Source organism: Lepisosteus platostomus, chromosome 17 (genome assembly GCF_059453375.1).
Source record: "Lepisosteus platostomus isolate fLepPlt1 chromosome 17, fLepPlt1.hap1, whole genome shotgun sequence".
NCBI classification, from domain to species: Eukaryota; Metazoa; Chordata; class Actinopteri; order Semionotiformes; family Lepisosteidae; genus Lepisosteus; species Lepisosteus platostomus.
This window is the reverse complement of record NC_142627.1, coordinates 17963195-17982805: the sequence shown is the minus strand read 5'-3', so window position 1 is coordinate 17982805 and position 19611 is coordinate 17963195. Positions and strand designations below refer to the sequence as shown.

At 39.2% G+C, this 19611-nt stretch overlaps 1 protein-coding gene across 4 annotated transcripts in view; it reads right to left on the bottom strand.

Annotated features, from left to right (window-relative positions):
• Positions 1-6702: 6702 nt before the first annotated feature.
• The window catches only part of srbd1 (S1 RNA binding domain 1), an 86206-nt gene continuing 73297 nt past the window's right edge, over positions 6703-19611 (bottom strand). For all 4 annotated transcript variants that reach the window (XM_088610211.1, XM_088610210.1, XM_088610207.1 and 1 more), the window contains exons 19-21: positions 18482-18634; positions 9996-10180; positions 6703-8363 (exon numbers count right to left, since the gene is read on the bottom strand). In XM_088610211.1, the coding sequence (XP_088466337.1) occupies positions 8071-8363; positions 9996-10180; positions 18482-18634 (631 nt within the window). In that variant the 3' untranslated portion in view covers positions 6703-8070. The remainder of the gene's footprint in view (positions 8364-9995; positions 10181-18481; positions 18635-19611) is intronic.

Below are 19611 nucleotides of genomic sequence, written 5' to 3'. Positions count from 1 at the left end.
TTGAACAAGCTGGAAGTGTACGAATATCTGATTATGCTGTTAAAGTAGTTAAAGCTCCTCTGTAGAGGTCTTTTAATAACCCTCGCTATCGGAATGCCTGGAAAGAAAAAAGCAAACACAATCCTCCCAGGACTCGCGAGCTGTCACTCACAATTAGACGCCGGTATCTCAGATATTACTGAGTGTCTCAGAGACAGGAAGAGGCCTGAGGTGTAAAAAACAGATGCGATAGGGGAACAAAAATATTGGAAGGACTTGAGCGCAGGGCTCCAAGACCACCAGAGCTGGGGTAAACATCAATGTGTCTCCCCTCCAGGTGGGACAACAATTCTGTTCCTCTGGTCATTCAGATAGCCAGGGCTCTGGCACACTCCCTATGTTTTCAAAGCACTGCTATTATTTTTTTTATATGTCAACTTGTTTGTTTGAAGACTTGGGTGGTTTAAGGTGAAAGTGGTGTCATTGTAACCATTAGTTTAAAAGTTCAATTATGAGGTCTAAAATAAGTCAGTGGCTAACATAGTAAACATGTAGAAGACCTTAAAAAGCATTTTAAAAGTACACAGAAGATCAATTAAATATACCATACATCCACTTTACAATAAGAAAATGGTGAACATGGAGATAAAGATGTAAGAAGAATCTTTAATAATGCATTAAAAACTGAGCTGCAGGGTGAGATTACTTTCAGAGGCAAACACTGGAAATTGACATTAATGGTATAGTGTATGTATGCTACTGTCACCAGTGTGGTCCCATTACGTAGTTGTCAGCTAAGCTTTCATAGTTTCTCATGTCCACCTGCTACCCCTACTGTATGGCCAGGTGATGTTATCATTGAAGAGGCTCTTTCATCACATACCAGAAGATCTTAATAATCTGATGATTGTTGTCAGAGTTTATATTCTTTCAATAAAATGTTGGGGCTGGGTTGTTTGACAAGATTAAATCTGCTTCCTGTCAGTAAGTCCTACCAGATTGGTGCAAGATTGCTGCATGCAACATCCCTAAACCACATTAGAACAACTAGCAAACCTGCATTCTTTTCATGTGTGCATGAAAACATCACAAGTTCATTTCTGTCTCACATCCCAAATGTGTTGGTATTTTATCCCCATAAAGTAACTAGGACAGCAAAAAGGGTGCATGAACTCCATCATAAATGCATATCACAACATTTCAGAATGTAGCAGACCCATTTGGTTTGCGTTGGCTACAGTGATGAACACAAGCTTAAAAAGTGTTGGAAAGCTGCTGGATGATATGACAGCTTTTGGTGCAGTGCGTTTATGGGGGCAAAGATGGCGAATCAAATCCCAGCTGTGAATGAAATGAGCATCCAACAGATACATCATGCTCAATAATTGCTTAACTGGTAATTATGGGTGAAAATATAGCAAGTTTCTAAAGCGTTTTGATATAAAATAAATCTCAAAGAAACAGGACACAGACCTATTTTGTGTAAATATTTCTAGTACTCAAGGCACGGAAGATCCAATTGTGCTCAACACTTAATGTAACTAGATAATAATCTGTTGTTTTATTGTTTTCTACGTTTGCAGGTTACCTCCTATATCAGATATACAATGCAGAAATATTTTGTCAGTGAAGGCACACTGATGGCAGTAAGCTCCATAACTTTTTCCACATAATCAGGTTAAATCCATTATCCACTTATCTCCAATGAGGCAAGGGCCCAAGCAAGAGGGAGAGGGGGAGAGGGAAAGAGAGGGTAGAAATGCAGTTATGATAATAAAGTTACACAAATGCTCCACGCACCGCTCCTATATGGATGTTAATGAATTTCAGATCATCCTGCCGGTTAGGTAAATCTTCTCCCTGATGTCTCTGTAATCAGCAGCTTATGGAGTACAGTCAATATTTTTTAATTTGTGTATCTGTATTTTTATAAGCTGTGTTAATAAGATGCTCTCCAGTGGAAAACCCTACTTACCTGCCCTGGGGCAATTCCAAACTGCTTCCATTACAGAGAGGAGTTAAAATATGCGTGTTGTCAAGCTAAATTCTCTCTGGGTAGGGGGAAGAGAGAGACGAGGAAAAGAGAATAGGGGAGATTTGTGTGGGTATGGTGTGTGTGTGCATGGGGGGGGGGGGGGTATATTAGATACAGAATTTCTGCATTTTTAGATGGTCTTACATGGCCATTACTGTGCAGTGCACTGGGGCTGCTGTCTTGAGCCTTCAGGGCTAAAACTGGTCTTTTCTGCTTCAACTCTTTTACTTGTCTCTGCTCATGGACATTAAACAAGCAGAAACATACATCTTAGATCAGTTTTTTAATTATCTGTAGAGTGCTTTTTTTCTCCCTACTAAAGAACAAATGCCCTGTCTCTAAGGACATCCGTGAAATCACTGTTTCATTCTCCTTACTTTCCCTCAGGCTCCCTTGACACAACACAGTCTTGTTTCAACTTTATTTTAATATCTACCACTTAGTCAGATCATTCAAGAGCTGTTAATTTTCACAGCACATCATCAGACAGATAACTGGCTTTTTAAAATTCTAACCTCCCATCGTTTATTATCCTCTTATCCATCAAACAGCACAAACCATATAGAAGGATCTCCTCTCTCCTTTTTACACGAACGCGGTTCCTACTAACCATAACCACTGCCACAACATGTAAATTAAAACCGTGTGAAGCGCACCTGACAAGTTCAAGTTATATTGCTCTTTTCTGACACCAAACAAGGACGAGCTATTACTTTTCAAGTCACCGGGCCTGACAAAATGATAAACAGTGATTACTGCTCCTCTGGGTCTATTTATCTTTGCAGAAATTTGGCAGCCACTTGTAAAAGTTGGGGTTTATTTTTCATTCTCCTATTAAAGTGGCTTTTTGAAATTGGTGCCAACCAAAATTGACAACTAATTTAAAGTTAAAATGCACTAAAAAAGCTCTTGACACTTGTTCAGACTATTAAGGTAAAGCCCTGCAGCAACTCCTGCCTGGCAAAGTACCTTTATGTGCTGCAATATTCATTGTATGGGAGGAGGCCTTCTGAAGTGTTTTGATGAACAATGTTCACCACATCCGACAAACTGACTGAGCCAGAGAACTCGCCTTATACAAAATGGCCTCCACTTCCAGTCAAGATCTTCAGTGTCGTACTAATGGGACCTCTTACCAGAGAGATCTGCTTACACTGATACACTCCAAATCCTCATGCAATCCCACTTTGCTGTGCTTTCGATCTGCCTGTTTAAGACAGCTAAGGTTGGGATCTTTTTCTGCCAAGTGCTTTCACCTACGAGACTTTAAGAACAGCAGGCCCTAGTGATGGAAAATGAATGAGAGAAATTGTTCGTGAATAATAACTGTGGATGTGACGGACGTGGGACATGGTGCAAGTACTGCTGGGAGGTGGGTTTGTGCTCATGTCTGGGGCAGAGTGATCTCCTGGAGTGTGCACTCAAGCTGTTAAACACATGATTCATTTTACACTGAACTAAAGCCAGCGGACGGGCCTGTTACTCAGGGATCACGTTGCCTGGGTACGCAGCTACAAGTGACTCTGCTGTGGTGTTTCTGTGGGTCAGAAGCTGTTCATTGCTGAGGTGTAGAGCATCTTCATAATCTGCACCCGTCCCCTTTCTAATTTGTGCTCCCACCAAGTTTTCTGTGCATGTCTTTTTTTTTCTTGCTTGTCTTCAGCTACACATATGCCTGTCTCCTCCACAGTTCACCCTCCCTCTGTTCTGCTCACTCTACCGTCCTGGACAGAACTCGTTAAACAAAGATTGGCAAACATTCTTTTCCACATACACATTTACTTGCAATTCTGATGGACTGACAACCTTGTTGATGTTGTGGTTGAATGTGCCATGTTGAAGTGAGCAAAGCTTGTGCACAGCTTTTGTTTAAAACTGCTAATGCAGCAAAATCATACATCCTTGGTATAAAAGCATAGCTCACCATTTGTAATCATGTCCACTGAAACAAGGATGCAAAAATACAGTTGTTTTAAAAAGTCTGTACAAGGAAATACTCCTTGGTGTCACATATACAGAATGTGAGAAACAAAAATACTTAGCATGATTAAAAACAATTCAGTGAATTCATTCAGTACATTAGGTTATACTGTTGAATTTGTCAACACTGTATTGAACTTGCTGTGATGTGAGTATAAAAGTGAGTAGGTGTCAGATATAAAATCTTCAGATAACTCCTCAGCTACACGACAGTGACAGCTTTTCATCCATGTTTTTTTTTATCTTATCAGTTTTTTTTAAATCTATTTTCTCTCTCAAAAACCTATAAGGTTTGATTTAAACAGTGCTCTTCTTTTCCATCCTAACAAAGACCAGCATTCTACTATATTGGCAAGCAAATCCAGCGTTTTCTTCTGTCAACCAGGAAGCAAATATTCCCAAGTATTCAGACTGTAAATAAAACAGTTGTATTTCTTATGTATATACATACAGATGTGTATTTTTCTCTTACCAAAACAAATCTGGCATACTTACTACAGAAACAAATGTTTCTGAAAATCAATCACATCGTCTAACATGGAAACGTGTGCCGTGTGGGCATGCAAGCCACTCATTTATTATGCTCCCCTCCAGCAGTCTACAAGTCAGCACCAAAGACATTGCACAGCCAGCACATTTGTTTAAATTATGTCTCAATATGGCTTTCACTAATTTAGGTAACGAAAAAAACTATGCAATCAGGAAAAAATTCAGCATGAATTTGGTGGGAGGGGCACTTCTTTTTAAGTGAGTCAGCTGCTTAAAATACACATTTGCTCAAGAGTGGGACCGATTTAAAAGAACCAGGTATTCTGATAGAATAAAGATGGTGTTGAAAGTTAAGATAATTCAATTCCTAGGGAGAACTACTGTACACATCTAATTCCTGACAGTATTTGTGACAGGAAGATGTTGCAATTGGTTATCATGAAGATCGAATTGAACAGAGTTCAGTCAGGTAAGCAGGTAGAACAATTGGAGGGGTAGGTGGAAGTGTGGGGATATAGAAGATAGCTCAAGCACAGCCAGAAAAATATTAAGGTATCGAATACACAGATAGAGAACACTGTCAGATTTTAAGGTGTTGACATTATAAGGCTGCTTTATAACGAAGTTGTATACTTCATTATAAATAACTTATACATAAATAACCTAATATAGGTCCAATGTTAACTGTCTTCAGTTTAACCCTTGAAAAGCAAGATATTTGGCTGCCAAATAATTTTATAATGAGCAACAGCAGAAAAAGCCATATACTGTCCAATACTATAATTCACAGCTTTACTCAGAGAAATAAAACAAAAGCAAATGCCTTGATTTGTGGCGGGCAAACGCTACCTACCACTTTCTACACATCTAAAGGTAATTGCATTTATAATGATAAAGATCTGGATAGAAAAAGGTTTAGCATCTTTGTGAAAACGCAGCAGAGAGACCGATTACATTTTCAGATTGAAGCCGAGTGATTTTTTTATTTCGTTTGGCGATCGCCAAAACGTATCCTCTTTACAGTCAGCTACATTCAGTCTGGTTTTGATGGCATTGTCCGAAGGTGAGTCGGTCTAAAGCTGACTGTGTTAAATGACTTTTGTGATGTCTTACCATTTCGATCGCATCAGATAGGCAGGAGTTTGTGCCAAGGCTTGCCAGGTTTGTAGCAGGTACCATTTATTCATGAGATACACGCATGGGACAGTTCCAAATAACAACAGAGCAGAGGGACAGGAAAAAGCTAATGAAAAGAAAGCAACATTTATTTAGTTGTGTGTATGAAGCAATAAAGGTACAAAGGAGTTTATCTGAAGTACAGCTCCTGTATAACTACAGTAAAGTCAGATACGTTTCCTCCAGTGATTGTTCTTGTTGGATATACAGTGAAATAATAAATTAACATTAGTTAAGAGTTAAAAACACAGAAAGCAAACAAATTAAAAAAACACTCCATCGCAGGGTGGTCTGTTTATTCCACATCTTACCTTTTTGTCTTTTAAAAAAACTTCATTTTTTAGGACTAAAAAATTCCCCTCTACATTCAGTTTTCTCCCCCAACAAATTAACACCCTCGGAGAGCTGTGGATGAGCTGGAGGCAAGAATTTTTTTTTATTTTAGCAGTGGTTCACTAAATAAATATAAACAGAAGACATAATACAGTAGGGGAATATGGGATTAATTTTGAAATTGCCTGATTAGTGCATTACTATCCTCCAATAATTGCCTTTCTGTTTTCCCTAGGCCCCCACGTTATTGCAGTCTGGCATCTGCATCTGCCCATAGAGTCCGTCAATCAAGCTTTGCAGCTGGGGAAGTCTGCTGGGACACCACAATTCAAAATTCAGCTGGGGCAGCTTGTTAGACAAAGCAATATACACCAGGTATGGAAATCACTCCTGCCTTTTCCACTGGGCAGCAATTTAGTTACAGCACTCTAGGTAATTTTGTCTTTGTGCTTGTGCGCAGCGCGCTAAATAACCTCAGCAAAGTCCTACTGGGATGAGCCATCTATTATATTACTGCCCCAAGACATCTTGACAACTTGGGAATGTCTGTTATTTACTTTTTTATTCTCCTTTTCCAGTTCCAAAAGTCCTGCAGTTTTAATGTTGGGATGCATTCTGCTGCAGTAACGTCTTGTTTTATGGTTGGTTTGCTAAACGTATTCAGTCATTCTTTCTTGCCAATGTAGTTTAGCACTGACACTGAGGAAGAGTAGTAGTTAAAAACATAATAAACTTTTACTTTATATAGCACCTTAAAAAGTGGCTTCTCAAAGTGCTTTACAGTAAAAAAGCACACAATGAGATGAGACAGCAGAATTATACAATTACAATATGGATTTGGTATACAATAGGAAAGCAAAGGGGCAAACAGAATCAGTTAATTCTGATGTACATAAAAGTCCTTCTTAAGAATGTTTTAGTCCTAAGGGACAGACGTACAGACTTTTGGGGCATAGCAGGTGAAGGGCATGTCACCCATAGTATCTAGATGGGCTTGGGGAACAGACAGGAGCCTGTATCTAGATTAACAAAGGTAGTGAGGCAGGGAGACAAGACGGTCAGACTGGAACTAAGGTGCCAAGCCATATAGAGCCTTACAGTTACAGCATTAGGATTTTGAAGTCGACACGAAACCTGATAGGAAGCCAATGCACAAGACCTGGTCAGGTTTGGCTGCTGAATTCTGGACATGTTCAGTGTGGATTTAGATATACACCAGTAAGTTAAAATAACAATAATAATAATAATTCCTTACACTTATATAGCATGGGGACTCCCCTCCACCACCACCAATATGTAGCCCCACCATAGTGTGCCAGTGCGGTCACCACACATCAGCTCTCAGTGGGGAGAAGAACTGAGTGATGAAGCCAATTCAGAGATGGGGATTATTACAGTTACAGTAATCAATTCGAGAGAAGACGAGAGGGTTGACCAGCTTTTCAGCAAGTTAGTGACAAAACAGGATGTAGTCTGTTGATATTTCTGACGTGGAAGAATGATTTTAAAAAGCTTACAGCACTCGGTCTTCCAAGGTAGTCTCCCTTCCATGTATTAACCAGGCCTGGATGGAATACTGTCTGGGATGGAATACCAGGTGCTGTAAGCTGTAATAAAGGAAGACACTGATAACATAGGTGTTACCATTTTTGTATTTTCTCATTTAAATACATGAAGTATGAAATTTGTTCTGCGTTTTCTTTTCAAATAAAACATCATATGTTTTTTGTATTTCCAGATGGAAGGATATCTTCTAACATAAACCATGATGACTCAAAATGAAATGACAACTGTCATTTTTATTGAAAAAGAAGAAATGCAGCACTTTTTTAAAATAATAAAATGAGAAAGAAACGGAGCAACATAACAAATTCCTGGCTCCCCAAAACAGTTTCGGTGGACATTCCAACTCAAATGTATGGGATTCTAATCTCTTCTAAGTCAACAAGTCCAAAAACACTGTCCCCTCTTCAATCTGCAGTTGTGCAATCATGGCCAGCCAACCAACAATTATTCTCCCTCTCAACTGACTAAAGCCTGCATATTTGCAAAAACACAATAATAGAAGAACCCAAGGCCTATCTCAAAACACGGATAAGGTCTAGTCCGATACGGCCCCTCTGGATGTCCACATTGAGCACACGAACTTCCACCCTCTCGCCTGGGCCCAGAGCCAGGCTGCGGCGCCGCTTGTCAGCAGGCAGCTTGTTCTCAGTGATGTACTTCTTGTGGATCAGGCCAGACCTTCCCACCCCTATGTCAACAAATGCGCCAAAGAGTGTTGTGTTCTCCACCTTCCCAGTGAGCACAGTCCCAGTTTTCAAATCGCTCATGGAAACAATACCACGCTTGAAGTCAGGTTCCTCGAAGTCTGCAACAAAAGTAATGAAAAAGGAATTGCTTTATTTACAGTATATAAAATACTGTCTATGGGTGAAAAGGACACAGGTTACACTTCTGAGAACTGTTTCACACATAAAGGTTTTCACAGATGGCTTTGGGGCACCATAAAACATGAAGGATCTGAAGTTAAATCAAAATCTCCCTGTGCTTATTAAAAGAGGGGAATATTGGCCCTTTAGGCTCAGCTAAGACCTGTCTCTGTGCCCATACTAGAGCTTCGTTTATTGCATTTCAATCAGAAAAATGGATTTGTCATTAGATCTGTCAGTTCACAACAAAACCTCACAAGGAAGCTAAAATGATTTGTAACATGAAATGTAATACACACAACCTTCTTTAAAATCAAGATAGTATCCCTTGCACGTCAGCTGAAAAGGATATTAAAACTGTTAGGTAAGTGATGCAATACAGAACACATTTTTGTTTGCTACATACACTGTATATATTTTTCATCTGTTGTTAACCAAAACGACTTATAATCACATCTGGTCAAAATGCAAAGAGTGCATATACCAATAGCATAAAAAACAATAAAACTACAGAAAACATAAAATAGTGTATTAAGTGCTAGGACATTGCACAGTGCTGAAGTGTTTCAATGCCGCTTGACAGTCAGGAATTCTGACATTATATTAAAAGTGGAAAGAGAGAATAACAGAACTGAAGTCTTTAACCTTTTCTTTCAAAGAGTATCAAGGCTTTTCTTTTGAAAGGTGCTGTTTGTGTACAAGGGAAGTCTGAACAACACCTGAGGCTTGTTGCAACCTCCAGAAGAGTGATTTCGACAGTATATGTGCTCTTTCTACATAGCCATCCGACCGTGTCACATTTTGGGAACCAAACAAGGATTACTTTTTTCAAGAATCCAACAAGCTGAACACATCCCTCTGATGAACCTATTGGCAAACCTCCATTGTGGATGATCTATATAGCTTTACCACATTGCATACCAGATTGTCCTGTTTTTCTGCATGGGTAGTCACTATTTTTTTTGTGACCATTGTTTGCCTGAGAGGAATTACAGTTTAGAGAGCACATGCTGAATAGTTGTCATCTAAATGTTTGCAACTGGGGAAAACAGGATCCTCCATCTCAATTTTCATAATGTGAACCTGCAGTTTTCAAAAGGTAGCTATCTTAATTAGGTAAAGAAAATCAGACATTTTCAACTTTCTCTTAGTTGAGGAAGAAGTGGGAAACTTCTTGCCATCACTGCCTGTTATAATTCGAGCATAACAGTGAGACTGGCTTTATTTCATTATAGTTATAAAGAGCTCATATAATGGGAATTCATCAATAATATTACATTATGACTGAACAATTATTTTAAAAAGATGGACTGATTTATCATCTGTTGCTAAGCCTTTATATAAAATAATTCATTTCCATAAATTAAACCCTTCTTATTTCCATTCTTTGGAAATACTGTTTAACCAAGTGTCAGTGATTCACATGCAGATAAAGCTTCACAAATGTTCCTGAAATGAAAAGCTCTGTCTGAAAAAGAGAACACCACATCCCCTCAACAGCTCAGAGGAGGCAAGTGCTGCTGAAGGACATTGATAGTATAGACCGCATGCATGAAACAAGGGCATCTTACCCTGTCTGATGTCAAAGCCCTGAGGCTGTGTGAGTCCATCAATGATGATCTGTAATGTGCCCACTGTGGTGTTCAGTTTCTGTGCCAGAATCTCCAGTCCATCCCTCTGAACACTACCCTCAATCCTCTGGCGCATCGCTACCTGACCAATCTCCTCTATGTGCCCACCAATCATCTGCAGGAACCTGTCAGAACACAGTAAAGAACTCTTAGGATTATGCAAAACATAGATCAGCAGGCATACTTTAACTTGGGCATACCAGTATCTTTAAACTGGAGACCCTCTATACAAAATCTTAAAAGGAGATACTGTATGGCTCAGGCAAATATGTGTGGAAGTGTTTTCATTCATGATTTTCACACAATGCTGTTTACATTGCATAAAACAAATACTCATTTTTATTTTCTCCTTTTTATGTCTTTAACGTATAATCTTATCTTTGCAGATATGCACTGTAGAACATTCAGTGCTGTTACGGCTGTACGAAGATGTCTTTGCCAACAGCAATTTAGGCATCTTCAGGGGTAACCACATAAACATGCAGAAGACATCACTACATGTGTTACAACAGTCAATGATTTCCTTTTTCACACATCCATACACTTGTTCCACAGGGGGATGACATATAGATTAGCATTATCCTTTTTATCATTGCAAAAGGTCTGCCCTGCAGGTTTAAGATTTATTATCCTTATCTCAAAAAATCATAAAATTCTAAAAAGGATAAAAAAAATGTTTTGGGTGAAACCAAAAGAGACAAGGTGCACATTAGAACTGGCAGATGCAACACCACACTGTCTGTTCTGCATCTGTTGCATATGGCTTTTTCATTAAAGCAGGTTAATGGTTTCCCCTCTGAAGTATATTGAAGCTACATTCGCTTCAGAGTTTATTACGCACATGGAGATGGCTGTGTGTGTGCAGCTTTCTGTTTTCTTTTCTTAGTATCATGATACCTGCCTTTATTGCAGAGGACAAAGGCTTTGTGTACCTAGATAATACTAAGTGACCATTGATAGCCTGCTTTTAACATAGATAAAGCCACACTTATTTACCCTATTGACAGCTGAACCCTCAAAGGTATTTCAGACAAATGTCCTGCCTGCTGGTACTGTCAGCACGTGTTCTGCTAACAGAAGGATGTCATTCAGAAATCAGGGAGTACAAATCCTTTTGTAAATATGTTTGCATGCTTAAATAACAAAGGCTGATTGGAAGCATTTACAAAATATGCAGGCATACCGTATTCTCATTTATACTGTATGTGTTTTCTAATGGAAGATAGTATTTCACTACTCTTAATGTTTTTGGAATTGATGAAAAACACTACACTTGTCCTTATTATGCTGAGCTGTTCAAATTAATTGTAATAAAAACTTTGAATGAATTATTATAATCACAATGATGTTAACTCAACATTTGTAGAGTAAGATCACTGGGATTTATGAAAAAGGTAACCTCACAAATATCATATGAACATAAAGTTTTAAGAGGACTGTATGGTCCATATACACTTTGGTTTTTAGAAACTAATTTATCTGAGGAACTCATGCAGCAGTAAAAAAGCTGAGGTATAATCTTCGACTACACAGCTGAGCAGTATTGTTCCACACTCCCAAAATATTATGCCATATCATGTATAAATATATTTTTAGCTGTCACAAATACTGTACACACAGATGCATACAATATATTCCTTATGTACAGTATATATTTGCAGCTTCTTACAATAGGTTCTTTAATTTCGGGGTTCTCTCTCCCTTAATAACTCAAGTTATCAGTTACAATCAGGCAAACACACTAGGTTAGGAGAGCACACCACGATCTCAATCAGCAGGACTCCCCAAGGACACCATAATCATCACTAGAGCTGGAGATCAGGAGAGTGCAAGCATAACACAACTGCAGTTCTAATGAATGGGTTTTTAATAGCATGCTCTAGTGGGTTATGAGCAGGTGTGAGCAGTGCTGAGCTGGAGGGAGCATGCAGTGGTGTGAGTGTTAAGAGAAATTACACACCAAACCTTAGATCTCCGTACTTTGCCACTCAGAGCTCAGCTGTGTCCTGTTATGGGGGAGACCTTTTCAGAAATGTGAATCCTGCCAGAGCAGGTAGCAGGTAGGTCCTGTAACTGACCTGACAGTGCATACTTTGCTATGATACCAGTGACAGTGTATTTATTTTGTATGAAATGTATGAAAAATTAGACCTAATATTGAACTGAAATGAAATTACCCTTAAACATGTATTTCTTTTCTGGGGAGAAGATATCATTTTCTCCTTCTAACAAAGGCCTCCATTGCCAATAGATATATACATCTTATGTAAAACCCACAAGCACTTGGCAATGACTGCACTGTATGTATAGCTCAGTAACTGAACAAAGTAATGTGCTCACCTGAGGAGGAGTGCTTGCTAAGCATCCTGCCATCTGGACGAGCAAGGTTTAAAGTGCCAGCAGGCCTGCAGCAGCGGAGAGGAATGTTGACCGGGGGCCTGCTGAGCAGCAGCGATGATGGATCGCCAGTGCCCATGGCACAGTGACGCCAGCGACACGCAGCAGCTGTCCGCTCTGTGACTGACACGGCAAATGGAATCTGGCAATCCCAGCGAACAGAGCGCTTCCTGGCTTACGGTCCTGAACAACACAGGCCTTTACTGAAACAGCAGCGGCCCCGAATGGGGTCCTATCAGAGCTCACTCCAACATGCTCTGACTCAAGTACCCTGGAAAAGCACAGTACTGGCACCGCCGCGGAAGAGAAGCACAACTAGCTGTGTACAAACTGAAAGCTCCAACTGGATATGTTTTCGCAGAACACTGTTAATTGTGTGTACTGGGCGGCATGCTGTCAGGAGCCAGTTCTGTTTGGAGCTGCCTTCATTTTAATCTAGGAGACAATGCAATAAAGAGTGATTCTTCACACAAATGCCCTGCAAGGTTTCAGAGGTTCGTTCAGAAAAGTACTAAATCTAAATCTGCTTTGGACATAAACAACTGGGAAACTGAAGTTGTTCTTCTACGGCAGGGTAGGATTATTAGCTCAAAGGTTTTTGCTAAGTTTCCCCACTCGAAACTAAAGAACTGAAAATTTTGGGACAAGAAAGTAATGGGAATAGTTTTTCCATTGCTGCATGCTTTAATTTTTAGCATTTGAAACTGGCACCTGCCGGTAGCCTCTTTTAGTAGTAGTGCACCATATTCTCCATTGGCTTTTAAACATCAAGTTGTCAGCATGAAGACACCCAAATGCTAAGCAGCCAATGCACAGCTATCTCCAGAATCATCTTTTTCCTTGGGGAACACTTGTCGTTATGCCGCGCAATGTCAGAAATTCAAGAAAAATACATTATGAGACACTTCTGGAAAGCGGAACTTTATATAGCAAATTGCTTGTTTTCAATACAGTACTTTTGACCTCTCAAGCACATTTCTGTATTCCTTTAGGTTATTTTTTACTAATAAATATTGGTTACATATCAAATGTATCATTTTCACTTAAACAAGTGAGGCGATGGAGGGCACTTAGTGAACAAAGGAATCAATAGGCAGCCGTGCAGAGTTCAGGTCAGTGGTGATGCACTGTATCGATTTTCACTATTTTTAAGCGCCGTGATGAAGTTCAAGTCTTAATGCATTTCGTTTTTTGGAACCTCAATTTAGCAAAAATATCAAATCCAAGATAGAAAAGCATTCACTAACAGCACATTTAAGCTACTGAATACTTTTAATTTTCACAAAAAACTAAATGAAACCAAGCATATACACACCTTTCCGAAGCAGAAATATCTTTGAATTGATTTCAAATTTCCTCCACTGCATTTTCAGTAAAGAGCTCGATTTCCTCATATTCCTTCACTCTGTATTGTTTTGGTTTAAAGTATCATTCACTGAAATATTTTTCAGAACTTACTTTATAAACGAAAACAAAAAAAACCCCATTATGCATTGGCCTTAAAACTAGAGGTAACCATGTCTGCAGCATATCTCAGCTGGGCCTAAAAATTATTTCCAGACATCTTAACTCACCAATGCATAAGATGTTCACCTACTGTATAATGGCCAAAGTGCTTCCTGCAAATCCTTATTAAAATCACAGCATTGTCCAACCTTTGCATTTCCCTTCTGAATACCTGACAGGAAGCTCACTTTTAGCAGACACACTACTATATTGGGAAGGCACTAATGAAGAATGAGTGTGTGGAAGTTGCGACTGGTTAGCACAATTGCAATAAAATCCAAAGGTGAAAGAGTTTTGTTTTCCTGGCAAGGACACAGACTGAAGGACACACACTAACGACTAATGGATGTTTTCAATAATGTTGCCTTGCTGCAATATGCAGCATGTGCATAGTTTTGAAATGTTGGGGGGTTGTAAGAAACACAACATACTGTAAGGCTTTCAGGCCAAACAAGACAATTCAATGTGTTATTTGGTTGCTTTCACACATGGAACAAGATGCTGAAATGTACTGACATCTTCTGGAAAATAAAAATCTACAATGTAGCTATTTCAGTCAGTGCATCCTGAAACTTACAGCTGAGATGATACCTGTGACATTGACACTAAGAGCAAAAATAAGCAGCATATTAAAGTCAAAGGAAACTATCTGCTAGAGTGAAATATACCACATTAAACACCCTAAAGAGGCTTTTCTTGAACATAATATAAAAACCTAAAACTTACTCAACCTACAATACAGCATTTTGCCCTTGTTTCTGATTGCAATGCAGAGGGCATCTCTGCACTGTGTTTATATAATCATTCCCAGCAACACAGTTTAACTCAGGGTATCAGGTTCATTACATTAATGCAACACGATACTCCATTACAGCCCACTACAGGGCACCATGGAAATTAATGATAATGCAACACAATCACTCTCAAAAACAAAACAATTGAGCATTAGCATGTGCTTTGCTGGCTAAAATGTGTAATTGATTTAAGAATACTACCCATCCACACAAATATAAGATGCACAATGCTTCTGGTAATGGATTATTTGGAATTATATTTTCCACCCAGTACATGACCCCCCTCAAAATATCCAATGTTTTATTTTTAAGTATTGTTTTCATATTTTCATACAATGTTCCAATTATCTGGGTTGTTTTATTGCTTTAGAATTGATTCAATTGTAATCATTTTATTATGAAAATGGTTTGGTACTAACTGTATATCAATTATTTTTGAGTTTCTGAGTGGCTCAGTTACTAAAGATGCTCAGTCAAAGCGCAGGGTGAATCCTATTGTCCAGATCTGTCCTGATATGAGCCTTGACTGGTAACAAGAGGACTGATCAGGACCAAACTGCTGTTGCTCTGGACCAGTCAATGGATGTGGCTAAATCCATAAAGGTGGTTGCTCAAAGCACCAGTGATATCAGTGAGAAATGACCTCCTCCTGCACTTTCTCCTGTGAGCGCTGAATTGCAAGGAAATAAAATAGAATAAAAAGATGAACACAAATAAAAATATTAGAAGAGGATTCTGACTCTGCTCTTCTCAGAAGAGATGTCTTCTTTCATGGACTCTTGGAGAATGAATAAAAAAATACATACTATAGCTTGCACAATTGTCTATTTAATTTAGACAAATGTGCAGAATACATTTCCAATAACATGGCTCAGATTGCCAGCTGCATTTATTTCTTTTGTATTCCACCCAGCTAACTGTGGCATTACAAGGCAGGGGAGGGGCCTATGTTTTGTATGTACATGCTGTAGAAATAGGTTACAGATTGTTGGGAATCCTTCAAGCTTGTCATCATCATTATAAAGCAATCCTTCAAATGTCTCAGTTTGGATCATTAATTTCAGCCTTTCTCTGAATGAGAGGCCCCATCCAATCCCTCTGTACAGCTCAGTTCTGGAACCTGTTAAATCTGTCTAACTCACATTACAAATTGTGGACCCACAGTTTGTTAAGAATACCAAAAATGTCTATCTCTTGGGCATTAAATCCAGACTCTTGGCGATATATCGCAGTCTCCAGATAGTCTACAAAAAATTCACTGTAGGTGGCCGCATTTATAAGCTTCTTATATATAAAATTCAAAATATATACAAAACTAGTAAAACTCGGATCAAAGCAGTCTATTAAACATATACCTTTCAAAAGATGCACAGTAGCAATAACAAATAAAAAGACATAAGAAAGGATGCAAAAAAAATCTACTTTTCAGAAATGACAGGCTGCCTGATACTACTGTGAGATAATTCCACCACTCAGTATCATAAGTGGTCCTTATTAACACCAAATAACCCCTGACAGCCAGTAATCGCTTTCTGTGTAGAAATCAGCTACGTGTGTAGTAATTAGTGGAGAATGTCGGTCTGCTGTAGAAACGAGGAGGAAATGTTTGGGCCCAGCAGACAAGTACTCTCTGAAGGGGGATTCAGCCTGAAAGGCTGGATTTCCCGGCTCCTTGGTGAGGTAAATATGGTATCCTGGGTTTTGTGTTACAGTCCCTCTTCAGTGGAGAGCTCCCAATATCGGGTTTCAGTGTGAGAATGATGAAAGAGATTGCTGAGTCTGAAACCGGCTGGTCAGCTGCTATTGGGGTTACGCAACACAATGACGCTACTTATAAAAATACAAGACTAATTAGTCCCCTGCCCTAAGTGTACAAAATTTGAAGCATGACACCCATCACGCTCTGTGCCCACTATGCAAACACACACACCAAAATATGTATCACACGCCTGAGACAATATTTATTCAGTGTGCTGTCTTGAGAAACAAACCCCACCAAACAAGGCATGATTCAGGAAGAGAACAGATTATTAATTTCCTAAAGAACTGCAAGTGCTGTTGAAATTTGTGGAGATCTTCAATGTGGAGAATCCTCTTTGTGTGCAGTTCAGTGTATTGTACCATTTGCAGGCTTGTTTAGCTATTGTATGAGGAGTCTTTCACTGTTTGAGAGATGGTAAAGATTACAGAGCAAGCAGCTCAGTTACAGCACTTCACTGATTTCAAGATGAGTTATTCAAGTGACAGTATCACACTTGAGAGATGCTTTGATGTAGTATATTCATAGATGTACATTTAATTCTAAAACAGAAGACTTATTCTTTTAAAAATTTTCACTTTTCTTCCCACCACCAACACTGAACTTATTTTCATTTCTTATTAAATATGGCCACATCTGTATGGAAATGTTTAAGTATTGCACAGTGCTCATGACAGAATGTCTCCAGTCAACCACCTATATTCAATGATATTCATCCTCCCATCTCCAGTGTATATCAAAATACGCTTTACATAAACAAATTCCTCATGGATTCTCAAGACAAAGGTTCCCCTGATAGAAACCTGCTTTCTTCTACTGCCAGCAGGACCAGAGTCTGAAGAGAACAGCGAATATAATCAGCAAAGTTCTTAACTGGTCCAAGAGAAATTGTAGACTGAATAACTGAAATAATACTTTAGGAAAGAGGGTAGCTGAAGGTCTTAAAGTAAAAACAAGTTTAATCTAAGTAGGGGGGATAGAAGGACAAGCATTTTGCCAAATTAAATGTGCAGCTACTAACCAAAGCGCACATTTCAATTTTCCTGTCTGATTAATGCAAGCTGTGTAGTGCTGTAAGTAGCCTGCACACATTGTTTACCTTGAACTAGAAGCCAAAGGCGTTCAGGTTTCAGATGTAGCATCAGCAGTGCTCTCTGACACTTACAGAATCCTATCTGCTGGAGTTCAGTCTAAATCAAGACCTTGTTCATTTGAGTGCAAACTTCAACATGAATGTCAGCTGAAACTGTCAAAATATACTTTTGTTGGTTACACATGCAGACTAGAAGAGTGGTTCCAACAAGCTTTAGGGCTTAGCTCCAAGGCTACACAGTATTGCTACAGAAATCTAGTACAGTCACAAACCAAGCACATCCCTGAACATTTAGTTCGGCAACATAAATGTCCATGCAGAAGAGAAAATAATAAAACTTTCTCTGATTTATACAAAATACAGTAGTTTATCAAATAAATGAACTAACGTGATATCAGGCCTGATTCATATTTTTCTATTTTCCATGCATGTTAAAATAAAACTATTATTTTGAAGGCGGACACAAATATTTGGTGCTTAAAGTCTTCTTTAGTTAAGTCGCCTAGCAATTAAAACATATGATGCTTTAGCTCTTTATCCTTTGTCTTAGTGCACAAAGAGCTTTATTCCTGGGTAAAAAAAAGAAATGTTGTAGCACCTGAAAGTCTCCATCCAGAGTTTTAGGATCATTTTTCTCTCAGGCATTAAAAATGGAAACAGGACCTGCTCTATCTAGTCTTTCCCTTTTCACTTTCCTGTGCTCATACTTGTTCTGGATAACTATCCCCAGAAGAATCATTTCTCTAATAAAAAAAGAGCTTTCAACTCAATGGTTTCCCGAGTTATTCAGTAAGGAATGAAGTAAGAGCACCAGGTGGTGCAGCCATGCGGGTGAGTGTGAGGGAGGTGGGCAGAGATCGGTGGTGTGGGTGCTCACCTTTGAGTGACGTCGTAGGACTCAGGGTGGATACAGGTCTGGTCCAGGGGGTTGGGCAGAGGACTGCTGCTTCCTGGTCCTTTGCTCTTCTTTTTCACTGTTTTGCCTGCTGTGGTTGCCTGCTGGCCCTCTATTGCACCACCGGCCTGATCACTGCGGTCAGGGAACCACCACAAATTAGACAAATTAAAGAGGTAGAAGGTCTGTACACTTGTGGCCGATACTTGAACTTCCAAAGGTGTTTGGCGATGCAAAAACAAGAGCAGGCTACAGTACGTGCGTAGGGGGTGGTATCAAGTAGCACTAGTGCTTGGTATTAGAGACGCATGCACACACATTTAAGCTACAGTATATGAAGAGAATCACAGCACTGAATTATTGCCTTGCAAAGGCTACTGACTTCTGTAGAGTCAAGGCACAATATGAGTCTGGCTTTTCATTGTGATTTCTGCATTTTCACTGAGCAACTGTGATATTTGCCCACCAGCTAGGAGAGAGATCATCCTTAGTAGGGACACCCAAGGTGATTACTTCTGTCACAGATCTTCATTGGACTGCAGAACCATAATATGTTTGCCCAGTCTCCACTATAGAATAAATTACATCAAAATGACTCTAATTTGTTTGTGTTTACTGGTTCTAAATAAGAGATAGATTGTTTAGCTATTTGTTTCTGCAGCCGTCCTTCTGGGGTTAGCTCTCTGTAGGTTTCTCCTGTGATTTTCACCTATTTACTCTAACAGCACCACTTACACCTCATTAAATGGCCTCTACTGTATTCCTAATCACTTTTGCTCCCATTCTAAACCTCCAAAGCATTAAAGACAATTCTGAGACCCCTTCACTATTCCCTCAGCTCACACCTGGTGCAAGCAAGAAGCAATCTAACAAGGGCTGATATCATAAAAATACAACAACAAATGGGTTCTATATGTTGGCCTTATGTGGGGGCATAACATCTTAATGCTAGGTCAATACACAGGTAAATACACAATATCCAATTAAAGAAAAGCAATCACAAAGGTTATACAGCAGGGACTTTAGCTGTTCGTAAAAAGATGCACACCTTTAGTGTCCCTTCTTATTAGTCCTTTCACATTGTCTTTGTCAGCTTCTACCCCCGGCAGTTA